General features: G+C 39.2%; 1 protein-coding gene across 4 annotated transcripts; it reads left to right on the plus strand.

The window, feature by feature from the left end:
• The first annotated feature begins 1312 nt into the window (after positions 1–1312).
• epn1a (epsin 1a) lies at positions 1313–20070 on the plus strand. Of its 4 annotated transcripts, none has more exons than XM_032555687.1 (13): positions 1313–1407; positions 8709–8871; positions 9079–9180; positions 9311–9469; positions 9925–10053; positions 11180–11300; positions 11383–11534; positions 11712–11783; positions 13867–13950; positions 14996–15275; positions 17567–17731; positions 17927–18169; positions 18929–20070. In XM_032555687.1, exons 3-13 carry the CDS (start codon positions 9112–9114, stop codon positions 19393–19395), a joined length of 1941 nt encoding a protein of 646 aa, XP_032411578.1. In that variant the 5' UTR covers positions 1313–1407; positions 8709–8871; positions 9079–9111; the 3' UTR covers positions 19396–20070. The 4 variants fall into 4 exon arrangements, with proteins under 4 accessions (XP_032411578.1, XP_032411598.1, XP_032411592.1 ...); XM_032555694.1 differs by lacking the exon at positions 1313–1407 and adding an exon at positions 6693–6715; XM_032555707.1 differs by lacking the exon at positions 17567–17731.
• Positions 20071–20333: the final 263 nt, after the last annotated feature.

Raw genomic sequence — 20333 nt, forward strand, 5'->3', positions numbered from 1 at the left:
GTCAATTTACAATATGTTTTAAAATTCTTGTAATTGCTTTTACGTGTTTAAATTACATTGTCACTTCCCCATGCCTTTTCTTCTTTATAGCCCATCACCAGGCATGGAATCAAGGCTGGTCCTCCAAGATCAAGACTGACACCACACAGTTCTCTGCTACAGTGTGTGAGGTTTTTTTTGTCTGTCCTCTCCAATTCCATGTTGCTGTTAAATTACAGCACTTTATTCAGCTGTAATTGCTGTTTTTAAATGTGCTTTAGAAATAAAATGGCATGGTATGTTATAGTATGGTGTAGTATGGTATGGTATGGTATCATATGGTAAAATGGGTATACACAGTTGTAAACTTTTCTGCATGCTTAAATGTTTGCATCACTAAACATTCAGCAGAAGAAACAAAATCATTCAGCTACATGAAAGGAGAGTCTTCATCGCTGATGTAGAACAGGAGTCCATGTTGTTCTGATTTAAAGGGCTCACATTGCTTTTCTAATTATTATTTTTGATAGGAATCAATTATGGTTTCATTTGAAGCTACAAGTAGCTGAACACTGCCTCTCTGTGGATAAATTGAGCTAATGCATTTCCGGGAAAAAACAGCAAAGATAACGGTGACATAATTTACGGTGGTAATTTTGGCTGGATTTAATTAAACATGTGTCACTGTGGGGCGTGCTAACCCCCTGCGCCGCCACAGCACGCCCCACGTTTGGAGGCCTTAGTCCTCGAGGCGGACGTCGCGGGTTCGACACCCGGTCCCGACGACCTTTGCCGCATGTCTTCCTCACCCTCCTTCCTGTCTGCCTACTGTCGAAAAAAAAATACGAGCCACTAGCGCCGCAAAAACTCTTCGGAGAAAAAAAAAATTTGTCACTGTTGTTTATATGTGCAGTTAGTCTATTGTTTTACTTGAGAAACTATTGAGGAAGTCTGTTAATGAGTTTTCTTGTCTCTTGTCACAAAAAACTGGAATCCTGAATTGATAAAGGAGAATAAACACAGTGAAGTACACATTTATAGCAAAAACTATAGTTTTTGTTTACTTTTTGTCTTCATTATTATGTCAAAAACAATGAAGTCTAGGCTTTTCATATAAAATAACGATGGAAAACAAACCAAAACAAAGAAATAAATAAAAGTCTTGCAAAGAGGATGTCTTTCCTTACAAAGATTAATAACATTAGAAGTACCTTTTTGCAACTTTGAAGACTACAGTCTTGTGTGTAAATATTTGCATTGTTCCGCTTTAGTACTTTATTTTTAACTGATGTTTTATATGATACTAAATTATTCATGAGCTCTACTACCATCGCAGGAAAACACAGCGACAGGGGGTGCGGTCTTTCCTGTAGGCGAGAACGGAAGCGGAAATTCGGCCATCTCCTCGTACATTCAGGCTTCAACAGGGTCAGTGCACACTTCATTTATATATATATTGTCGTTTGTTGTCAACATTCCTTGTGGTTTTGTGCTTTGGGTGAGGGTAGTCAACACTGTCCTGAAGCAGGACGTGTCTTTGCCATCTAAATCCCGTCCAGAGGGAGCAATTAGGCTGTAAGTTGCGAACTAGCATGAGATGCTAGCCAGATAGCTAGCAGCAAGTGATTTCTTTATCAGTCAAACTGACAGGTAACCTTAACCCTTGTTTATAGAGGGGGGTAATTCACTGTCATGACTGGGATAGCTATTTTTGCTCTAGGTTCCGTTGCCTACTTATTAGGGCATTTCTGGTCCAGGCTTGTACATTTCATTTCACTTAAAAAGCCAGACTATGGGGGGAAACTGCTAGTCAACAGTTTCGATTAGCTTTGTGGGAAGAGTTGCTTGCTCCGGGGACCGTTAGTAGGGTGGCTTCTCTCACTCTCTCTTTGTTCAGCATAGACACTCAGAGGTGCAGAAATGCTTGTTTAATGCGAGTTTATGCCCATGAACTTGATTATTGTTGGGTTACCCATTACTAACCTTTCGTTAGCCTCTCAGCTTGCTGTGACAGGGAGCAGGTGTAGATGTGTGTGTGACTGGGCAACCAACCGTTGTTTGGCTTATCTCTGGATGAGTTTACTGGGCGGGGGTACTTTATTACCTGATATAATACACTGAAAGCAATAAAATAGTGCACGTTGCTCTCGATATATTATATAAATTAAGCTTTTTTTTTCTTTCTTTTTAAAAAAAAAATCTGTTTATAGGCATGGTTTTGTATTGCCAAACGTGAACTTTTCAAATGACGCATTTCTGTAATGTGGCAAGGTGTGGTGGTTACAGGTAAACAATTAGGGCAGCACAGCATGTAGCTTTTATTGTATTTGCAATTGCAGTTTCAGCTTGGTTGATATTGATATCACAAAGGACAGGTTGGACCGTGTTATGTGCTAGGTAGAGGATGATAAGAATCAACCATTTTTACAAGATTGGTTGGTAGCGTTGTTACCTTGCAGCAAGAACATTCTGGATTCAAGTCCTGACCTGAGGTCTTTCTTCTCTCCAGCTTCGTCCCACAGTCCAAAACACATCTGTGAGGTTCATTGGTCTCTCTAAATTGACGTTAGGCATCAGTGTGTGCATCCATGGTTGTTTGTCCTGTGTACCCACAAGGATAAGTTTGTATACACAAGATGGATTGCTTTGACTAGACCAGGACAATGTATTAAATGTCAGTCACATTTCAGTTTCAGTGTATGATGTATCCCAACCACAGAGGACGTATTAGTTGCAATATGTGGTGGGCTACAAGATTATATGTGCCGCATGTTTAAACTGCGCTTGCCAGCAAATTATTCAGCGACTTTGATGGGCTTGAATTGTATTTTATGTTCACACACCTGGACTATATCTTTTTAGATCTTGATGTTGAAGCTCATAGAGTGTTGTTGGGGATACTGGAGTGATGGGAAAAACAACTGAGGAAAATACCATTATAAAAATTAACAAAATAATAGTCAGCTATAATATTATGTTTCATTTTTGCAGCCCTAGTTTTGACCAGTTGTTGGAAGGTTTTAAAGAAAACTATTAATCGTTATTGGCCAGTAAAAGCCATATTGGTGCGTCTCTGACAATTGTTAATTACCTTGATTTTATGTTCTGCATGGAAAGAATATATTTGATAATATTTCAGAGAAGCATTGAGGTGCTTTCTCATTAGGATAGTATATTGCCATGAAACTATTTTTTTTTATTCAATTCAATTATCAAATTATGTGAAGATGGAATTCGTGTTATCTTTTTTACCAGTTGTCTGCATAAGCTACTCACAACCTATGTTTGCAGTGAACCAAAAGTCAACAGGCATTAACACTTTAATTATCACAATATTGTTGTGGCAAAATTAAGTAACCGCATTCTTTCCTAATATCATGTAGCCATTAGGGATGGGCAACATGCATTGTTATCACAATACTTATTGTGATAACAACTTCTTTGCAATCTTTTTTAGGTAACTGTGTGGTTGTGACTGCAGATCACACAAATACTGCTTTTAAAAACCACAACCATTTTAAAATGTGCGTCTTCAGGACACCACTTACATTAGGAAGTGTATTTTTTAGCGCTTAACTGTATAGCCTCTGCATTTAATCATATTTTCAGACATGACTAATTGTTAGAGGTGCAACAATATTATCCACCAATCTTATCTACCTCTGCAAAAGTCTGAAAATGAACCTCTGTCCAGTTCCATTGAAAGACGACTGACTGACAGATCTGCCCACCAGGTCATGTCTGCACATGTGCGGTTAGCAATAGTCACCTCTCCGTTGCCATCTTAGTGAACCTTATAACACTTCACAGTGTCAGTTATTTAAAAATTGCATGGCTGATTGAATGTCCTCTACCTATAGCTGTATAGTAGAGGGTACTATACAGTAGAGGGTTGTCTGTGTTGTTTTCTCCTTTTACAATCTAGACAGCAACACATAGCTGCTCACAGACAGGCCTAATGGGCTTGAGGCTAATTATGTTCAGGGAATTAAAAAAAAGATGGGAGTTGTAAGAGCAGATGCTTTTTATCTTGCAGTTTTTCAAACGGTTGAAAAAATTGACTTTTCAAAAATCAATAGATGCAACAAGCAGTGATTTTTCACTCTGACTGGACATTGCAAAGCAGACATAGTCAACATGATGTCACAAAAACATTCTTAGTATCTTGATATTGAAGTTATTAATACAAACGGTTGCAACAAAGTCATGGTTTTAAGCCATAACTAACCACACATCAAGTTTTTTTAATTGTTTTCTTCTCCATTTACAAAAGAGTATAAAGGAAAGGCAAAGGAGTTGTGATGTTGTACTAAATGTAGCACTGGTGGTGAATTTCCTCTTTGTTGCTTCTATGTTTTACAGGTTTTTTGGAAGCATGTGCATTGCTTTAAGAAGTGTTATGGTGCTTTGTCTGAAATAGTAACTCTATGGCAATAAATAAAAATTAATAACCATGGACTAAATTAAGTACAGGCGGCTCAGTAATCCTGAGTTTAGGCAACAAACGTCTGGAATTTTAAGTTTGGAAATGTACAGTAACCTAATTTACATAACAGCTTGGCATGAAATTAACAGCTAAAGTTTTCTGTCAATATTTGTGATATTTATTGTTGTAAAAAGTCAACATCAGGTCACCAGGAAGCTGCTTTTCTTTAACGTCACTAGATTCAAGAACCACAGAATTCCTGGAGGTAGAGGTATGAGCTAAAGAAAGCTAAAATATTGCCACCAGTGAATAAGATTTGCACTTCAGAGATAAACAAAACAGACGACAGATTTTTGAATGATTTAAAATATAGGAGTGCCACAAGACAAACCCTTTGCACAAGCCAGTTCTGAGTTACTAACCAGTTCAGTTATCTGAAAGCTACTGGAGTTAGTTTCATGTTGCTATGCATTGCTTCCATTAAGGATTTTTAAAAGTGGATGTACATTCAGATGTGTGTCTTACTGCAGTTTCCAGAGAGTCAGGAGAGGCACTATAGATAATCTAACAATCACATAGAACTGATTTTGACTCAATTAGAAGCTAGATTCTATCCTTGGAGATGTTAATTCACTTATTGGAAACAACCTTATTTATATTAACCGCTATAAATTCACCATTTTTGAATTTGAGCTATTTTTCATTTGGCTTTAACTCTTCCTAAGAACTTTAAATTGTCTAAACAGTGGAAGGAATTATAAGAGGTTTGCCGTGCCTGATAATTGTAAATGCAGAGTATGGGGCCAATGTCTGTTGTTTCCATTGAAATACAGAACTTTTCCTTGCCATGTAATATCAGAATAAAGACTCGGTAGCTGTGAGATGAAGATGTATTGCTCTAGTAGAGAGCAGCCGTATTTCACTATAGTTAATGTAACCTGATAGTTACTCAAGGTGTCAGGGACAGTGCTGCCGTCTGACGGGGACACAAAGGACATATTATGTCTCTTATCGTAGATTAGGCTGTGTATATGAACTTTGTTATAGAGCTTCACTGATTTCTGCAATAGTAGTTTTGTGTGTAACGTTAAATTTTAATTTCTTGTTCTGTATGAAGTTGCTTTAACTTGCCAAAATCTTGTTTGAACCACCTAAGGGTTTTGTTTTGTATCAGATTTGATACTTCCTGAACTCAAAAGCCAAGCGTCTCATTAACTTATACACTAACTCCAAAGAATATCAGGTCTTGTTTGAGAAAGCAGCTTAGTCTAAACATCCTCTCTCTATCTGTTTCAGTGAACATTTTGTAGAGACTAGTCTTCATGTGTATTTTGGTATATTTGTGTCAAAGTGCAGCAGAATAACAAGGTTTTCCTAGAAAATGAAGGAATATAAAGAACACCCTTGTGCCTTGGTTACCTGGCAATGCTTAGCTGCATAATTATAGGAAGATGTTCATTAAATTACTAGTTTGAAGGGAGTTGAGAGAGCAGCAGAGCACAGTATTGGTTATATATTTTCACAGCACTTTGAAAAACATTAGTAAAAATCTGAATATGTTGTCAGGGAAATTAACACTGTAAGGAAGTTTTTAGAAAGTCTTTGGTTTCTAGCAATTTTTTGCTACTTTTTTGCCATAGGCTTTCTGTTTCGTGAGAAACTGTAGATTGTGCCAGTGAAAGGATGCATCCGGTCAGCAACAACTGCTTAGCCTGCTCTGTTAGCAATATCGTACGTGCGACGTTCAGGAGTCGGTGTGGGATTGACCAATTGTGCTGCAGATGTCATTCATTTGGTGTCATTAAGCTATTAGCAGGATAAGGCCATGATGTTTGTGTCCAATTTAGATTCTGGCATCAATTTAGCATCCAGTATAGAGTAGTGGTATTCAAGGTTAGATCTCAATGGTCCCATTTATTGTTACCCCTAAATGAAATCCAGAATAACTGGTTGCCTTGAAAAGTTACCTTGTTGTTAATGGAGCTTGATGTATTTTAATCTGAATATAAATAAAGCTGTTCTGTGGAGACTTCAGATTTTTGTTTGAGAACATTAGTGATCAAATGGCATCATGAAGACGAAGGTCACTATAAGTTGGGGTTTAAGTTGTGGAGACTATTTAAACTGGGTTAGGTTATAAAACAATACACCAACCTATGAACATGGCAAAGAGCACGGTTTGGTCCATTTTCTAAAAGAGGAAAGACTGTGACACAGCTGCAAACTTACCAAGACATGTCCACCTACAAAACGTGCGCCAGACTGGACAAGGAGAGAAATATTCTGGAAAAATCAGATAAGAAGCCCATGGTAACTTGACCTTTTTGGTTTACATGCAAAACATTGTGTGTGGCAAAAAAAACTAAGACTGGACATGCTTTTGGGACTGTGGGAAGGACTGTCTTCTGCAGGAATAAGATCCTTGTCAGTTCAAGGGGAGATGGGTGGAGCTAAACAGGGCAGTCCTGGAAAAACACCTGTTAAAAAGCTGGAAAGGATTGAGACTAGGGCAGGGTTCACCTTCCTGTAAGACAGCAACACTAAACATTCAGCTAGAGCTACGATAGAAGCATGTTCAGGTGTTACAATGACCCATTCAAAATCCAGATTTAAATTCAGTTCAGAATCTAAACCAGGGCTTGAAATGTGTTTTCACAGATGATCCATTTCCAGTCTGAATTGGCTTGAACTATTTTGCAAAGAAGAATGGACAGAACGAATGTACGCTGCACTTTAAAGATTTTTGTTCGTACAAACCCGTAAGAACTGTATATCATCTTTTCCACTTCACTTCCCAATATAATCCGTCAAAGCTTGTGCTTGTGATGTGACAAAATGCATATAGTTCAAGGGGTTTGAGAAATTTTGCAAGGCAGTGTGTTAAGCAAATAAAGTGGGCCAGAAAATCTATTTTCTGTGTGGTGTAGTGACTGACAGCTGTTTTAAAATGTAATTCCTTACTTTAAAACAATTCCGCACACTTTAATATCATTTTATTATGAACATATTAGGCTTATTTTAGGACAACAAACACATCCATTTATCTAGCTAAATGTGCTCTGTTGGTGAAAGCTCATGGGTTTCTGGTCATTTGAAGGGAATGCAGTGATAAGGGATATTATTACCTGGAGTTAAATAAATAGGTTGGTTGCAGAGTTCAAAGTTCAGATTATTATCAAACTGACTGAGCCACACAATGTTTTGTACTTTTACTTTCATGTACTAGTACACCTTATCGCTTACAGCTTAAATTTATCTGCATTTGCTTAAAGACAATCTTTGTGTTTTATCTGTCAAATTAATTTTAAACTTCACTTTTAGTTTGTAAATAGTGCAAACAGTAGATCTAAATTTAAGTATTTGTGTTATTGATTTAAGTGTTTTAGCATTTCATTTTTAGTAGCTATAGCACATTGCTTATTATTGTATTCTCCATACCTTGTTGTGTATATATCTATGTTAGCTATCTATAACCTGGGTTCTATTAAAGGTAATAAAAAGGGGGTGTTTGGATTGGAACTCTGTGTATGGCATGTATAGAACTTGCATCGAGAGGCATTGGTGGTAAACAGAAGTGTGGTGGTTAGAAACAAATTCACAATAATAATCTACAACAGGGGTGCTCAAGTCCAGTCCTCGAGAGCTATCATCCTGCAACTTTTAGAAGCATCTTTACTCCAACAGACCGGAATCAGTTCTAAACAGGTCTGGTTACGAGCCATTCATTTGATTCAGGTGTGTTGGAGCAGGGATGCATCTGAAAGTTGCAGGATGGTAGCTCTTGAGGATTGGACTTGAGCCCCCCTGAAGCATATTTGGACTCTCTTTCTCTTTTAGAAATTTCAGTGAAATGTGTTGATTCTTTTGTGTTGACTTTCGTGGTAAAATATTGATGCTTTTTGAGAAAAACTAGAAATAACAATTGGTTAATGTTATGTGTTTCTTGAAATAGTTAAAACTTCAGTTCATTCTGCAAGGCAATTCTCCAACAAATGTTAGGTTTTTCTTCATTTTAGTTTAGTTAAATTCTTTTTAACTGAATTGTGAATTGACTGTTTTTTATTGCTGGCAATTAGGAAAATTTATCTCCTTCTCTGGAGCAGAATATTTTAACTAAACAAAATCTTTCTTTCTCTGTTGATCATGTGTGGGTCAGGAACAAATCATGTGATATTCTCAAGATCAATATGTGCTTTGTATTCTATAATGGTTATTTAAAGTTAGTTATGACATAAGATCTTCCCTGTTTGTTCTGCACATTTTTTCTTCACTTCACTTCAAATTTAATTTTATTTTCCTGCAGTTTCCGTCGTCCATCATCTGTGGTTTTCAGACCCAATGTCGTCACGGGAAGAAAAAGATAAACTGAGACAAAACGCTCCATGAATGAGTGGTGGCCAAGGTTGAGAAACAGAAGTTTGCAAAGAGGGAGACCCTTTCTTCACTTCACTTCTTGAGAAACAGATGTATGTGGTCTTTTGTTCTGTTGAAGACAAATTTTCATACAAATGCTGTCTTAGATTATGTCCATTTTAAGATCTACCAATCTTTCTGTGTCTTACATATTTTGAAGATCATTTTCTCTCTTCTTCCTTTTTGCTGTTGGATATTATTTAAAAATATGTTGCCTTATCACCTTTAATCTTTTTAATCCTGCATATCTTTATGTTCAGATTGATACTGAAGTCTGTGGCTAGACAGTTGCCATGTCGACCTCTTCGCTGCGGCGACAAGTAAAGAACATCGTCCACAACTATTCAGAGGCTGAAATCAAGGTTATATTTTTTCGCTTTATCTGGATTTCCTTTTTCTTTCGTTATTTTGTGTGCATTAGACATTTATGCAATCACATAGACCTTGAATAGAGGACAATTTAAATTTATTCCCTCCTGTGTTGTTATCCAGGTTAGAGAGGCAACATCCAATGACCCATGGGGCCCCAGCAGCTCTCTTATGTCAGAGATAGCAGATCTGACCTACAATGTTGTGGCCTTCTCAGAAATCATGAGCATGGTGTGGAAACGACTGAATGACCATGGAAAGAACTGGAGACATGTATACAAGGTATGCAACGTCATGTTAAAGATAGTAATCATCTTAAATCTCATTTAGAGATTCACCAGTCAAAAATTAGTGCCCAACATCTGATTGCTTACTTTTCCAAAGAATTGACCTGTTGGACGTCATTTGATCTGGTTCTGATTTTTAATAAGAACACATACAAGCAGCATTCAAATGTACCTGCCTTGTTGGTCGATAGTTATTTTTTTTAGAATTAGAAAAAATGCCACAGCGTGTGCAAGACAACAGTTACAGTAATCACAGGTTTTGCTTTTCTATAAGATAAAGTGATAGCAGAGTTGAGATTGCATATTAGTTTATTGATCCTATGTATATAAATTTTGACCTTCCACCCTCTTTTAAACTTTATCACTGGTGTTTGTAAATGTGATTTTTTTGGACATGAAGCACCTTTTTTCTGTTACCTTTTTGTCTTTATGCTTTTTTCCCATTATCAGGCTATGACTCTTATGGAGTATCTGATCAAGACAGGCTCAGAGCGCGTAGCTCAACAGTGTCGGGAAAACATTTATGCAGTCCAGACTCTGAAGGATTTTCAGTACATAGACAGGGATGGCAAAGACCAGGTAACCAAACATGACCATCCTCGCAAAGCTGAAAAGAAAGTTGACATGTTTAATCAGTTTGATCTCCTTTTGTTGACTGTAGGCAAACTTTGACTTGCTACTTGGATCATTGAGGCACAAATGTAGTTTGTGCTACATTGTTTCTGACCTTTCACACAACCTCACAAAGCCAGTTGTTTGCTGGTAATGAGTAATTTAGCAAAGTTAATGATTTAGAGTGTAACTATTGTATTAGCAAAAAATCTTAATCCACCCATAATTTATGTGTAGTTTTCAAGCGTGTTTTAACAGATTTAATGATTGAAATTTAAAGGGTTTATTTTCCAAATGGGTCAAAATAGAAGCACAGAAAAGACTCTAGAGACATTTAAAAAGTATTCTGTGACATGTAGACAGAACAGGGGTCCAGATTCTGAGTTAGGTGCTTTTTTTTGCCTGAATGATTCATATGCCTTCCCGAAGTTGATAAACATATTTTATTGGAATGTTCAGATAGAGGTACATCTAAAAAAAATTATATTGTGAAAAAGTTCAATATTTTTTGTCACTAATTTCAAGTGAAGCTTGTATATTACATAGTGAAATCCTTCAAGCCTTCATTTCTTAAAATTGTATATTTGAATTGATGAACCTGCACAAAGGATTACATAGTTGTGAAATAAGAGGAAGAAAATAAATGGTTTTCCAAATGTTTTACATACATGAGAATATTTCTGAAGTGTTTATTTGTTTCAGTAACTCACTTTACTGCAGTAAAACACGCTAGGCAGATTGCAGACACTGATGTTTGCAAGCCTTTACTTCTGTTAATCATGCAGATGTTCTGCTTACAGCTAATGAAAACATGACGTTTAAGATTAGAATATTACAACAGACCAATAAAATAGGCATTTGTGACACAGATGATTGGTTGATTAAATGTATGTTTAAAAAGCGTTAAAGGTTATTTTCTATCTGACAAACAAAATCAAATACAGCTGAAGTCTGTGGCCGAATCACGATGAAATGGCAAAACGTTCAGTCTGTCTACTTTCCTATATACAATCAAGATGTTAGCATGTTTTGCATTCATCTAATCAATGTCAAGGTAACAAATACCTTTCATCTGTGCCTTTAATTCGTCCAGGGTCTGAATGTGAGAGAAAAAGCTAAACAGCTGGTGACATTGTTAAAAGATGAAGAGAAACTAAGAGAAGAAAGGATCCATGCCCTTAAAACCAAAGAGAAAATGGCACAGACCACCAGTGGTAAGACAGCTGAATTAGATACAAATAAGCCACTCTTGAATGAGGGAATTGTTTCATTGTTGCCTATTTGTCTCTGCTGCAGCCTCCTCGGCCCCCTCAGCGCCCAGCCTTGGGGGCAGCTTGTCCATGGGCTCTCATTCTGGAGATCCTGACCAGGCATGGCCACAAAGCTCTGGAGAGGAAGACCTTCAGCTTCAGTTGGCGTTGGCCATGAGTAAAGAGGAGGCAGAGCAGGTAACTTAGTGTGGTTTAACCCGACCAGAAGGGGTTCCTTACGCTGCGCTTTACCTAACCTGTTTCCAGTTGCAAAACAGGAGCAGCTGTACACACACAGAGGAATAATAAGGAACTTGTTTCCTGCTGCTGTACACCTAGCTTTGCTCTCACAATTTAACTGCTGACCTCCCCCAGACTAGCGCGGACCCTCTGGAGGATGCAGAGCTTCACTATGCAATCACACTCAGCAAAGAGATTCACCAAAAGGTCAGGGGCAAGGAGTGTGCTGAGCTGACTGGGGAGCCAGTCATCAACTATTTGTCTTTCTGTCAGATGGAATTTCTCAACTCAATACTAAATATTGATTAATCAAGAAAATTAATTAATGCTAATGTGATTTGTGGCATTTTGCTGCCTATACACATTTTCATCAGACCATTAAAATTCTATTGAGATAATTGAGTTTGCTGTTGCTTTCTGTTTTTACAGTGCTTGCATTCACAGAATACATGTAAAGCCCTGATTCCAATCATTTTAAGATACAGTGCTGTCAAAAAGTGTTTGCCCCTTTTATAAATTCTGTTTTTGCTTTTTTGCCACACTTAAATGTTTCAAACCTATTTTATATCAGACAAGCATAACCAGAGTAAATAAAAAAATACAGTTTTGAACTGATGTTAGAAATGAAAGAAAAAAAACTTTCCGAATCAGCTCAGCACTATGTGAAAAAGTTCCTCTAAAACCAATAAAAAGCTGTCTCAATGACTGCTATAATTGACAATTAGTCTTATACATTTTCAGTTGATAGGAGAGTTGTTAACATGCTTGGGGCTAAACAGTCGATAGTAGATAATGCTTGTTGTGATCAGCAGTAATTTTGGCCTTGGAACTTTGCTTGAAGTGACGTCTTATTGTCGTAAACACTGACCTTAGCTGAAGCAAACAAAGCCTACAGTTCTTGGGTTGTTTTGTGTCTCCTTCGTTAAGTCGTTGATACGCTCTTAGAATAATTTTTATTGGCCGGCGACTCTTTGAAAGGTTAACGGTGGTTCGCAAGAGTCTCAAAGCCTTAAAACAGCTTGCTAACCCTTCCCAGACTGAAAGGTGTCAGTGATTTGTTTCTTTTGCTCCACATTTGTTGTCAGATCATGTTTGAGTGGTTTCTTGACCTTTCTAAAGGTCAGGTAATAATCAGGCCTGGACTGACTAGTGACATTCAACCACAAAATGTGGCTAAGTGTTTTTGTGTCAAACAGAGCCGGGTTGGTTTGGATAGTTTTTTTTTGTTTTGTTTTGTTTTGTTTTTTTTCATTTAAATGAAATAACTGTTTCAAAACCGATTTGATCTGATACTTTTAAATACAACAAGCAAGCAAAATCAGAATAGATCTGTGATGGGGAAATGCCTTTTCACTTCACTGTATATTAAATATGATCTTTCAAGCATTTGATCAACCACGATTACAGTGTTAAATATGCATGGCAAAGACAAATATTTTTCCAAAATGGTAATCTAAGCGTGGATTGTAAGTATTGATCCCTCTTCCTTTCAGCATGCATCTAACTATTGTGTTGATTTCAAATAAGCTTCTTTTGTCCCGTTGCACTTTTTGTGAAGTTGACACCTTTGTTGCTGAGTGTTTGTGTGCAAAACAATTTGTCTAATCAACAGTTAAATCATTTATACATCTTATTACTAATGCTATAAAAGTTTTAAGGAGCTTTTGGACATGATTTCATTGTTGTTTTTACTTAAAGGTGTTCGATATGGTCCATTTATTCAGGGATTAGTTGGTGTTCTGCTGTGTTATAACCAGTCTTCCATGTAATACTGTAGCATGAGAAATAGCATTTGTAAGAATGTCTTATGCTCATATGCAGGCTTCACATTTCTACATTTCTCTTCTGTTAGCATTTGTAATTGGTTGAGTGTTCTCAGCATTTTGCTTCTGCCTTTCTGTCTCAGGGATCTCAACTACAGGTCATTCTGTTCTTCATAGAGTAAATTTTAAAGAGTCTCGACTTTATTCAGCCAGTTCCTGGTATGATAGCCAAGCAGGAGCAATGTAAGCAAGTAAAGCACATGCATAACTATCCTGCAGCTAGGATAGTTATGCTATCCTGGCTGCAAGATAGTTATTCTGCAGCTAGCATAACTAGCTGCAAACAGTTCTGGTTTGGCTGATTGAAGCGCATGAACTCTGATCATTGACGGTTTTTAGGATTATTTTTTTCACAAATTCAGATTTCTTTTGTTAACTTGTAAATGGATCAAGTGTCTCATTTCATGTTATTTTATTAGGTTACTAACATCAGTCTGTGTGCATGCATGCATGTGTGTTATTTTCAGGAGGAGCGGCTGCGGAGAGGCGACGACCTGAGACTGCAGATGGCCATTGAGGAGAGCAAGAGAGAGAAAAAAAAACCTGAAGAGGTGTGTGTCAAAATACTGACCTGTATAGTCATAAATTTTATGGCTTTTTTGGTTGCATCTCTCAATTAGAAACCTTTGTTTTTGGTGGACATAATAGCCATTGATATATTAAATGTCCTTCAAACGAATTCAGACCTTTACACTGCAAAAATTCTAAATCTTACAAAGTAGTTTTGGTCTAGTTTCTCATGCAAATATCTTTGTACGCTTGAAATAAGGCAAAACTAACTTACAACAGGATATATGAGCTTGTTTAGAGTCAATAATACTTTCCACTTAAAACAAGCTTCTATATCTTGCTTGAAAGTTACCTGGAAGTTAGTACACTTGAACTAGACCAAAAGTACTAGCTAAGATTTTGTGTTTTTGCAGTTTTACGCTTTTTTTTTTAACGGTTCAAACAAAAACTTCAATATATTTATTTGGGATTTTTGTGATTGACACAGGTTTGTGATTTTCAAAATGTTTTAGTAAGAAAAATCTGATGAGTGCTAATCCCCTAATTAAAATCCCAAAATAACTTGATTAGTAAATGGAAACCAGCAATGTTTAATTAAAGCCTCAGAAAGAGAGAACTTTAGTGAATAAACGGCACCATGAAGACCAAGGAACACAGCAGATAAATCGGGGTTAAAAAGTTGTGAAGACATTTAGATGAAGCTTATGTTATAAAACTATGTCAGGATTTGAACCGGTCACAGAGCTCTATTCAGTTTATTTTATGAAATCAGAGAGCATGTTTTGTAAACCTACAAAAACTTGGCCGTTATCTCAAGCTAATAGGCTGAGCGAAGACGGCTTTAACCAGAGAAGCAACCAAGAGTCCCATGGCTTTTCGGATGAAGTATGTGGGTGCCTTTAAATTATGGGTTAGCGATGGGTGGGTGTAATGTGGGTGGAGTGACTTCAACCCCACATTCCATGTCGGAACCTTAGAGTTGATCACAAAGCGTAAAGAACAGAACGAAAGGATGATCTGAAAGCAGTGTAAGTTTCACATCCTATCGCCGTAGTAACATTATTCCACTTTCTGTTCCCTGTTCAGGGTGCTCTTATGGAGCTGAGTGCAGTGGACCCCTGGGGGGCTCCTGCTAACGCCACTGTGAGCTCTGCCGGCCCCTCCCCTCCCCTCACACTATCTGGTCCCTCTGCCTCCGGTCCATGGGGTCAAGCCCCAACAGATCCATGGGGAGTAGCTTCACCCACATCCCCTACGAGTACTGACCCCTGGGGTGGAGGAACCGCGCCCCCTGTAGCCCCTCCTCCAGACCCGTGGGGGGAGACATCCCACAAAGTTAACAACGTCGACCCCTGGGGAAACTCAGGTACGCTGCCACAGCTCTTGGTTGTTGTCACATCAGCTCAGTGGATAAAGGTCAGAGGTTTAAAGCAGAAGTTTGTTTCTGACTCGAAGAGGATGTGAACACCAAAGCCTTTGCTTGTTTCAATCCTCATATTCTCTGTTCAAAATGTGTATATTTACATCCAGTCATGTCATGATCCTTTCATAATTAATCTTCTCATCCATCTAAGGGGCGTTTCAACCGCAGGAACCTTTTCCAGGAGCCAGAGTCTTTTACTGGGGTCCTTTCTTTACGTGCCCAGGAAGTTAAACCGAGTTCTGGGGTAAAAACAGCCCTGCTAGGGGTGTAGTACATTAAGACTGCTCTGAAGCCTGAGGGTAGGGTTTGTGGTGGAGGGGCGCTACACATTTCTAATTGGTTGAGTGTTCTCAGCATTTTGCTTCTGCCTTTCTGTCTCGGGCATCTCAACTACAGGTCATTCTGTTCTCCTAATTTCAAATTTTAGCAGAGAACCTTGAGATTTTTCTGCAAAAGAAACATTTAGACAGCTTCAATCTGCTGAGGAAACAACTCTCAGTGGCAGCTCCAGCTACAGTACAAACTTTAGAGTAATAGAAGAAAACATTAAATCAGAGCAATTAAAGACTGCTTCACAAAAGGTTGAATTATGAGGAACTATGGAAATCACTTTAAACTCAGCTGAAGTGATTATCTGTGCAACAGGTTTAAAATGAGACCTCTCCAAAGAGCAAAAGAACATTTAGGTTAGAACATTCACATTTAAATAAGCAAAACAACCACATATTGGTAACAGACTTAAAGCATGAAAACACTGATGCACGCTGCCTCTGTGAGTGTGTTCATTTTATGCAGCCCTTTTCTGTCATCTGGGTGAGAGTACAAACATACACACAGTTCATCCCTGCAGGTTCAGTGCTCTGTCGGCACAAGTGTTTCATCTACAAATATGCTGCAAATACTCATGAAACGTTCAGACGACCGCTAGTAGAGAAGTTTGAAAAGTGCTGCAGTCTGAAGCTCCCCCTGCTGACTTTCTTCAGTTCCGACCTCCAGAGAGGAAAGACTCCGACAAAAATATCAGGAAAAAGTAACAAAATGAAACTTTAACTATAGTTAAGCCCAAAATAATTCACATCTCTGGCAGATTTCTGCTGACTGAAACGTACCAGGATTTTTACAAAATACCAGTAGAAACATGCAAAAAGAAATTGATCATCAATCTATTTGTTCTAATGGCAATACATTGAGGATGTAAAGATCGTATTTTAGATGAAAACAGATAAAACATTTTTTTAATGTTGCTCCGTTAATAAATGTCAAGTCTCAATAGCTGTCAGAAACAAATTTACTGTTGGAATGATAATTATTAAAATTAGGTTTAATTTAGGGCCTTAATGTTTGAGGTCGCTTCCTGCTGTGTTCATAACAGAGCCAAATGAAAGATGTTAAAATTGGATCAATTTCTCTTTTGAGTTCCCGATGGAGCTTTTGTTGCAGCAATTTGAATAAACCGAAGGCTTAATATTTAATATTTCTGATGATGATAAAGAATTGATATATGGAAGTCAAATAATTAACCAATTAACTCCAAGAAACTTGATGAATATATGATTTAAGCAGTATTGGTGAAAGATGACACCAAGTTTGTTTACAATATTATTAGAGGGCTAATTAATGTCATTCAGAGCAAGTGACTGAGCACTTTGAATTTAAAAGTGGAAAATTAAACATCATCCAGGTTTGTTTTCCAGAGATGCCTGACTGGATTCATCAGGCTTTATGGATAAATATGGACGAAAATCAACAGCATAAACATGGACATAAAGTAATAGAAATATGGGTCATATCGGGCAGCTTTGGTCGAAACTCCCCTCTGTGTGCTTTGGTTTTGTCTGAAGGAAAGCAGGCATGCTGAGTCCGTTCTCCCTCTGTGTCTAAACCAGGGATTTTTATCCTCTTGTTTCTACTCAGGGACTGGCTGCGTCTCAACCAGAGCACTGTCTCCTCTGTTGCCCTTTTTTGGCTTCTATTTTTTATTTTTTTTAATGTTTGAGGTTGCTTCCTGCTGTCTCTCCTTCACCTCCACTGAGCTCAAATTGAGTCACAGCAACAAATACAGCTGACCTCTTCTGACCTCAGTCAGGACGTTTGTGGGGTGGAGAGGTTAAGGAGAGAGAAGTGCTTCTGTTTGAACCCGGCTCAGCTTCCACCTCCCTCCATTCTGTGGGTCGTTACCTGTATGGTGTTGTGTTAACCCCTCCCTCCCCTGCATCTCCTCCCCTCCCCTTTAGCCATGACCCCACCCAGTGCTGACCCCTGGGGCTCCCCTGTGCCACCCAGCACGTCCTCCTCAGGGGGACCGGTGGACCCCTGGGCAAAGGATGGGCCTGTCCCCGCCTCTGACCCTATCACCTCCGACATCTGGAGTGGCTCCGCCAAACACACTAATGGCACAGGTACATTCACACCTGAACCTACACGGACTCACACACACTCAGGTGCAGACTCTCAGTAACCCCACCCAACAGTTGTCTAACATTTCATCCTCTTGTAGTGTGTGTGAGTGAATCATTACATTCAGCTTGCTTTGTTTTTGTGCGTCTCGTTTTGTTTACACACACACGCATACACACCTCCCTTTTCACTCTCAGGGGATCCAGAGCGAAGAGGCTCTTCAACAACGGGCTGCGACAGCACGGGCTCACCGGTGCCCTTTGACCTGTCGTCACTCGGCTCTTCGCTTCCTGTTCGTAAGACTCCGGAGTCGTTCCTCGGCCCCAACGCGGCGCTCGTTGATCTCGATTCCCTGGTGTCGTCTAAACCCAAACCCAAACAGCCTCCGCCTCCTTCCATCTCGGCCTCTTCGTCGAACAACCCCTTCCTTCAGAACACGGGTGAGAAACCAGCTGCACCACAGGCGTATCTCAGATGAATACGTTCTTTATCTCTCATTTCAGAAAGTCAAGCTTGTATATTCAGGTTGTTCGCAGATCCTTAGAAAGTCTGAAATTGGTGTATTTAAAATGAAGGCTATAAAATGTCCTTTTGAAAGGATTTTTCTTGACAATCCTCTCAAGACTGCAATTATCCCTGCTGCTGGCAAACCTTTTCCTTCCACTAAACTTCTTCCTGTCAACAATCCGCGTCTTCAAGAAGATTTTACATCCTTGCACAGAAATGCAAGTCACTTTTTTTCTGTTAAGGTGCTACAATATTTAGATGTGGGAACTTATTAAACTTAGAAATATATCCAGCCGATAAATCGACCTCGATTTTCGTAATTGTATGGGGATCAACGCTTTGCCAATACTTACATGTGAAGCCGATCTGATCCATCTGCCTCAGCAAAGGTCTAGAAATCAACCACTGTCCTCTTCGGCTCTTCAGTGAGAGAGGTTTGACTGACCAGGTCCTGTTTGTAACAACAGTCACTTCACTGTTACCAACTCGGTGACTTTCTTGCTATATTTAGCGACATTACAGACAAAGAAAATTGTCTGTAATGTAAACCTGTAAAAAAAATCAGCAGGTCGGGCATCTTAATGATTGATGATCAGCCAGAAAACTGCAGTCTTTGTGTCCCTACTTAGAAGTTTTTATGATTGAATATTGAAGACTTTATTAATAATAAACCTGTTATCTCTGTATTGCAGGCTCGTCTCCTGCTCCTGGCATGGCCGTGACTCCAGGCAGCACCATCTCCAGCAGGGGCGTTTCACCAACACCCGTCTCCTCCAACCCGTTCGGCGTGGCTCCATCCATGACCTCCATCTCCCCCCAGCCTTCGTCCCTTGGCCTGAGCGGCCTGCGTACCAGTCCTGTGCCTCCCAACCCCATGCTGGGCATGGTCCAACCAGGAATGGGTCTGGGGCCAATGAGCGTAGGAATGGGGGCCCCCGGGATGGGCCTGGGCATGATGCAAGCCAGCCCTATGGGGATGCCGTTCAGCGGGCTCTCCCCGATGGGACCCCCGGGCTCTGCCCTTTTGGGGCCCGGAGCTATGCCACCCCCTCAGCAGATTTTGGGTGGGCCTGCAGGAGCAGGAGGAATGATGGGAGCAGGAGGCTCCATGGGCGGCGGAGGAACGGCGGGAGCAAGCACCAATCCGTTTCTTCTTTGAGGACGCGTCACCACTACTTTGCTCACCTTTCTGCCTCAGCTGTCGTTCCTGCTTCCCCCTTCATTCATTCATCGACACCCCCAAAAGCTCTCCCAACACAAGATTTATCCACAAAGAAAGAACAAAAATGTTGTTTATTTTTCTTTAAAGGCATAATATCATTATTGTTCCACTTTTTTTTGTCCCTTTCATTTCAAAATTTGTGTCAAATAGAAGTATTTATTTCCAATCTGTTTCTGTTCTGTATTTTCTGTTTCTGTCCAGTCTTTTGTTGAGTTGAGATGAAAGGTGAGTAGGTGAGAGCAGGGAGTTTTTTTGCTTTTTTTCCCCAGTAGTGTCACTCTCTACTCATAGTACTACTGCACACGAGAGGGGGCCGGAGGAAGAGGTCACACAGCCACTAACGAACTGAGCAGAGAAACTGTCGTACCTGCCTCTTCCTCCTCCCTCCCTCCCTCCTTGTAGAGCAAAGACAAACACTGAATCACTGAAATGAAACGAGTGCATGAAGGATGATTTTTAAACGGAGCCCCAGACTGAGAGAAAAACCTGCATTAACATTTCGGTCACAATGTGGTCAAACTGTTTCAACCAGTTCACTTTTAATTTAATTTAATGTTGAGTGTAATTTATTTTTTTCCAATACCTGGGAACAAATAAACAAGGAAGATCATGCGATGATGCCATTTAAATCAGATGCTTATATATTTTTTTTTTCTACAACAGTAGGGAAAAAAAAAAAAGCTCTGACCTGTGGTCTGATGGCAGGAAAAACAAACCGAGTGTGTGTTTGTGGCTGAGGGCGAATGAGAACACAAATGCTTATTTATCAGATGCCAGTTTGTTTGTTTCAGTACTTTGTCCCATTTCTCCTCGTGTCTGATCTCATTTTAGCGAGTGAATGGGGGGGGGGGGGGGGAAGCATTTCTGAAAATTAT

The sequence above is a fragment of the Xiphophorus hellerii genome, chromosome 3 (assembly GCF_003331165.1).
Source record: "Xiphophorus hellerii strain 12219 chromosome 3, Xiphophorus_hellerii-4.1, whole genome shotgun sequence".
Taxonomy (NCBI): Eukaryota; Metazoa; Chordata; class Actinopteri; order Cyprinodontiformes; family Poeciliidae; genus Xiphophorus; species Xiphophorus hellerii.

Coding starts and splice junctions, on each gene's coding strand:
- epn1a (XM_032555687.1), top strand. CDS start 9,112: ATGTCGACCTCTTCGCTGCGGCGACAAGTAAAGAACATCGTCCACAAC. Junction 10,054..11,179: donor ACAGGGATGGCAAAGACCAG/GTAACCAAACAT, acceptor TAATTCGTCCAG/GGTCTGAATGTGAGAGAAAA. Junction 11,784..13,866: donor GCAAAGAGATTCACCAAAAG/GTCAGGGGCAAG, acceptor TGTTATTTTCAG/GAGGAGCGGCTGCGGAGAGG.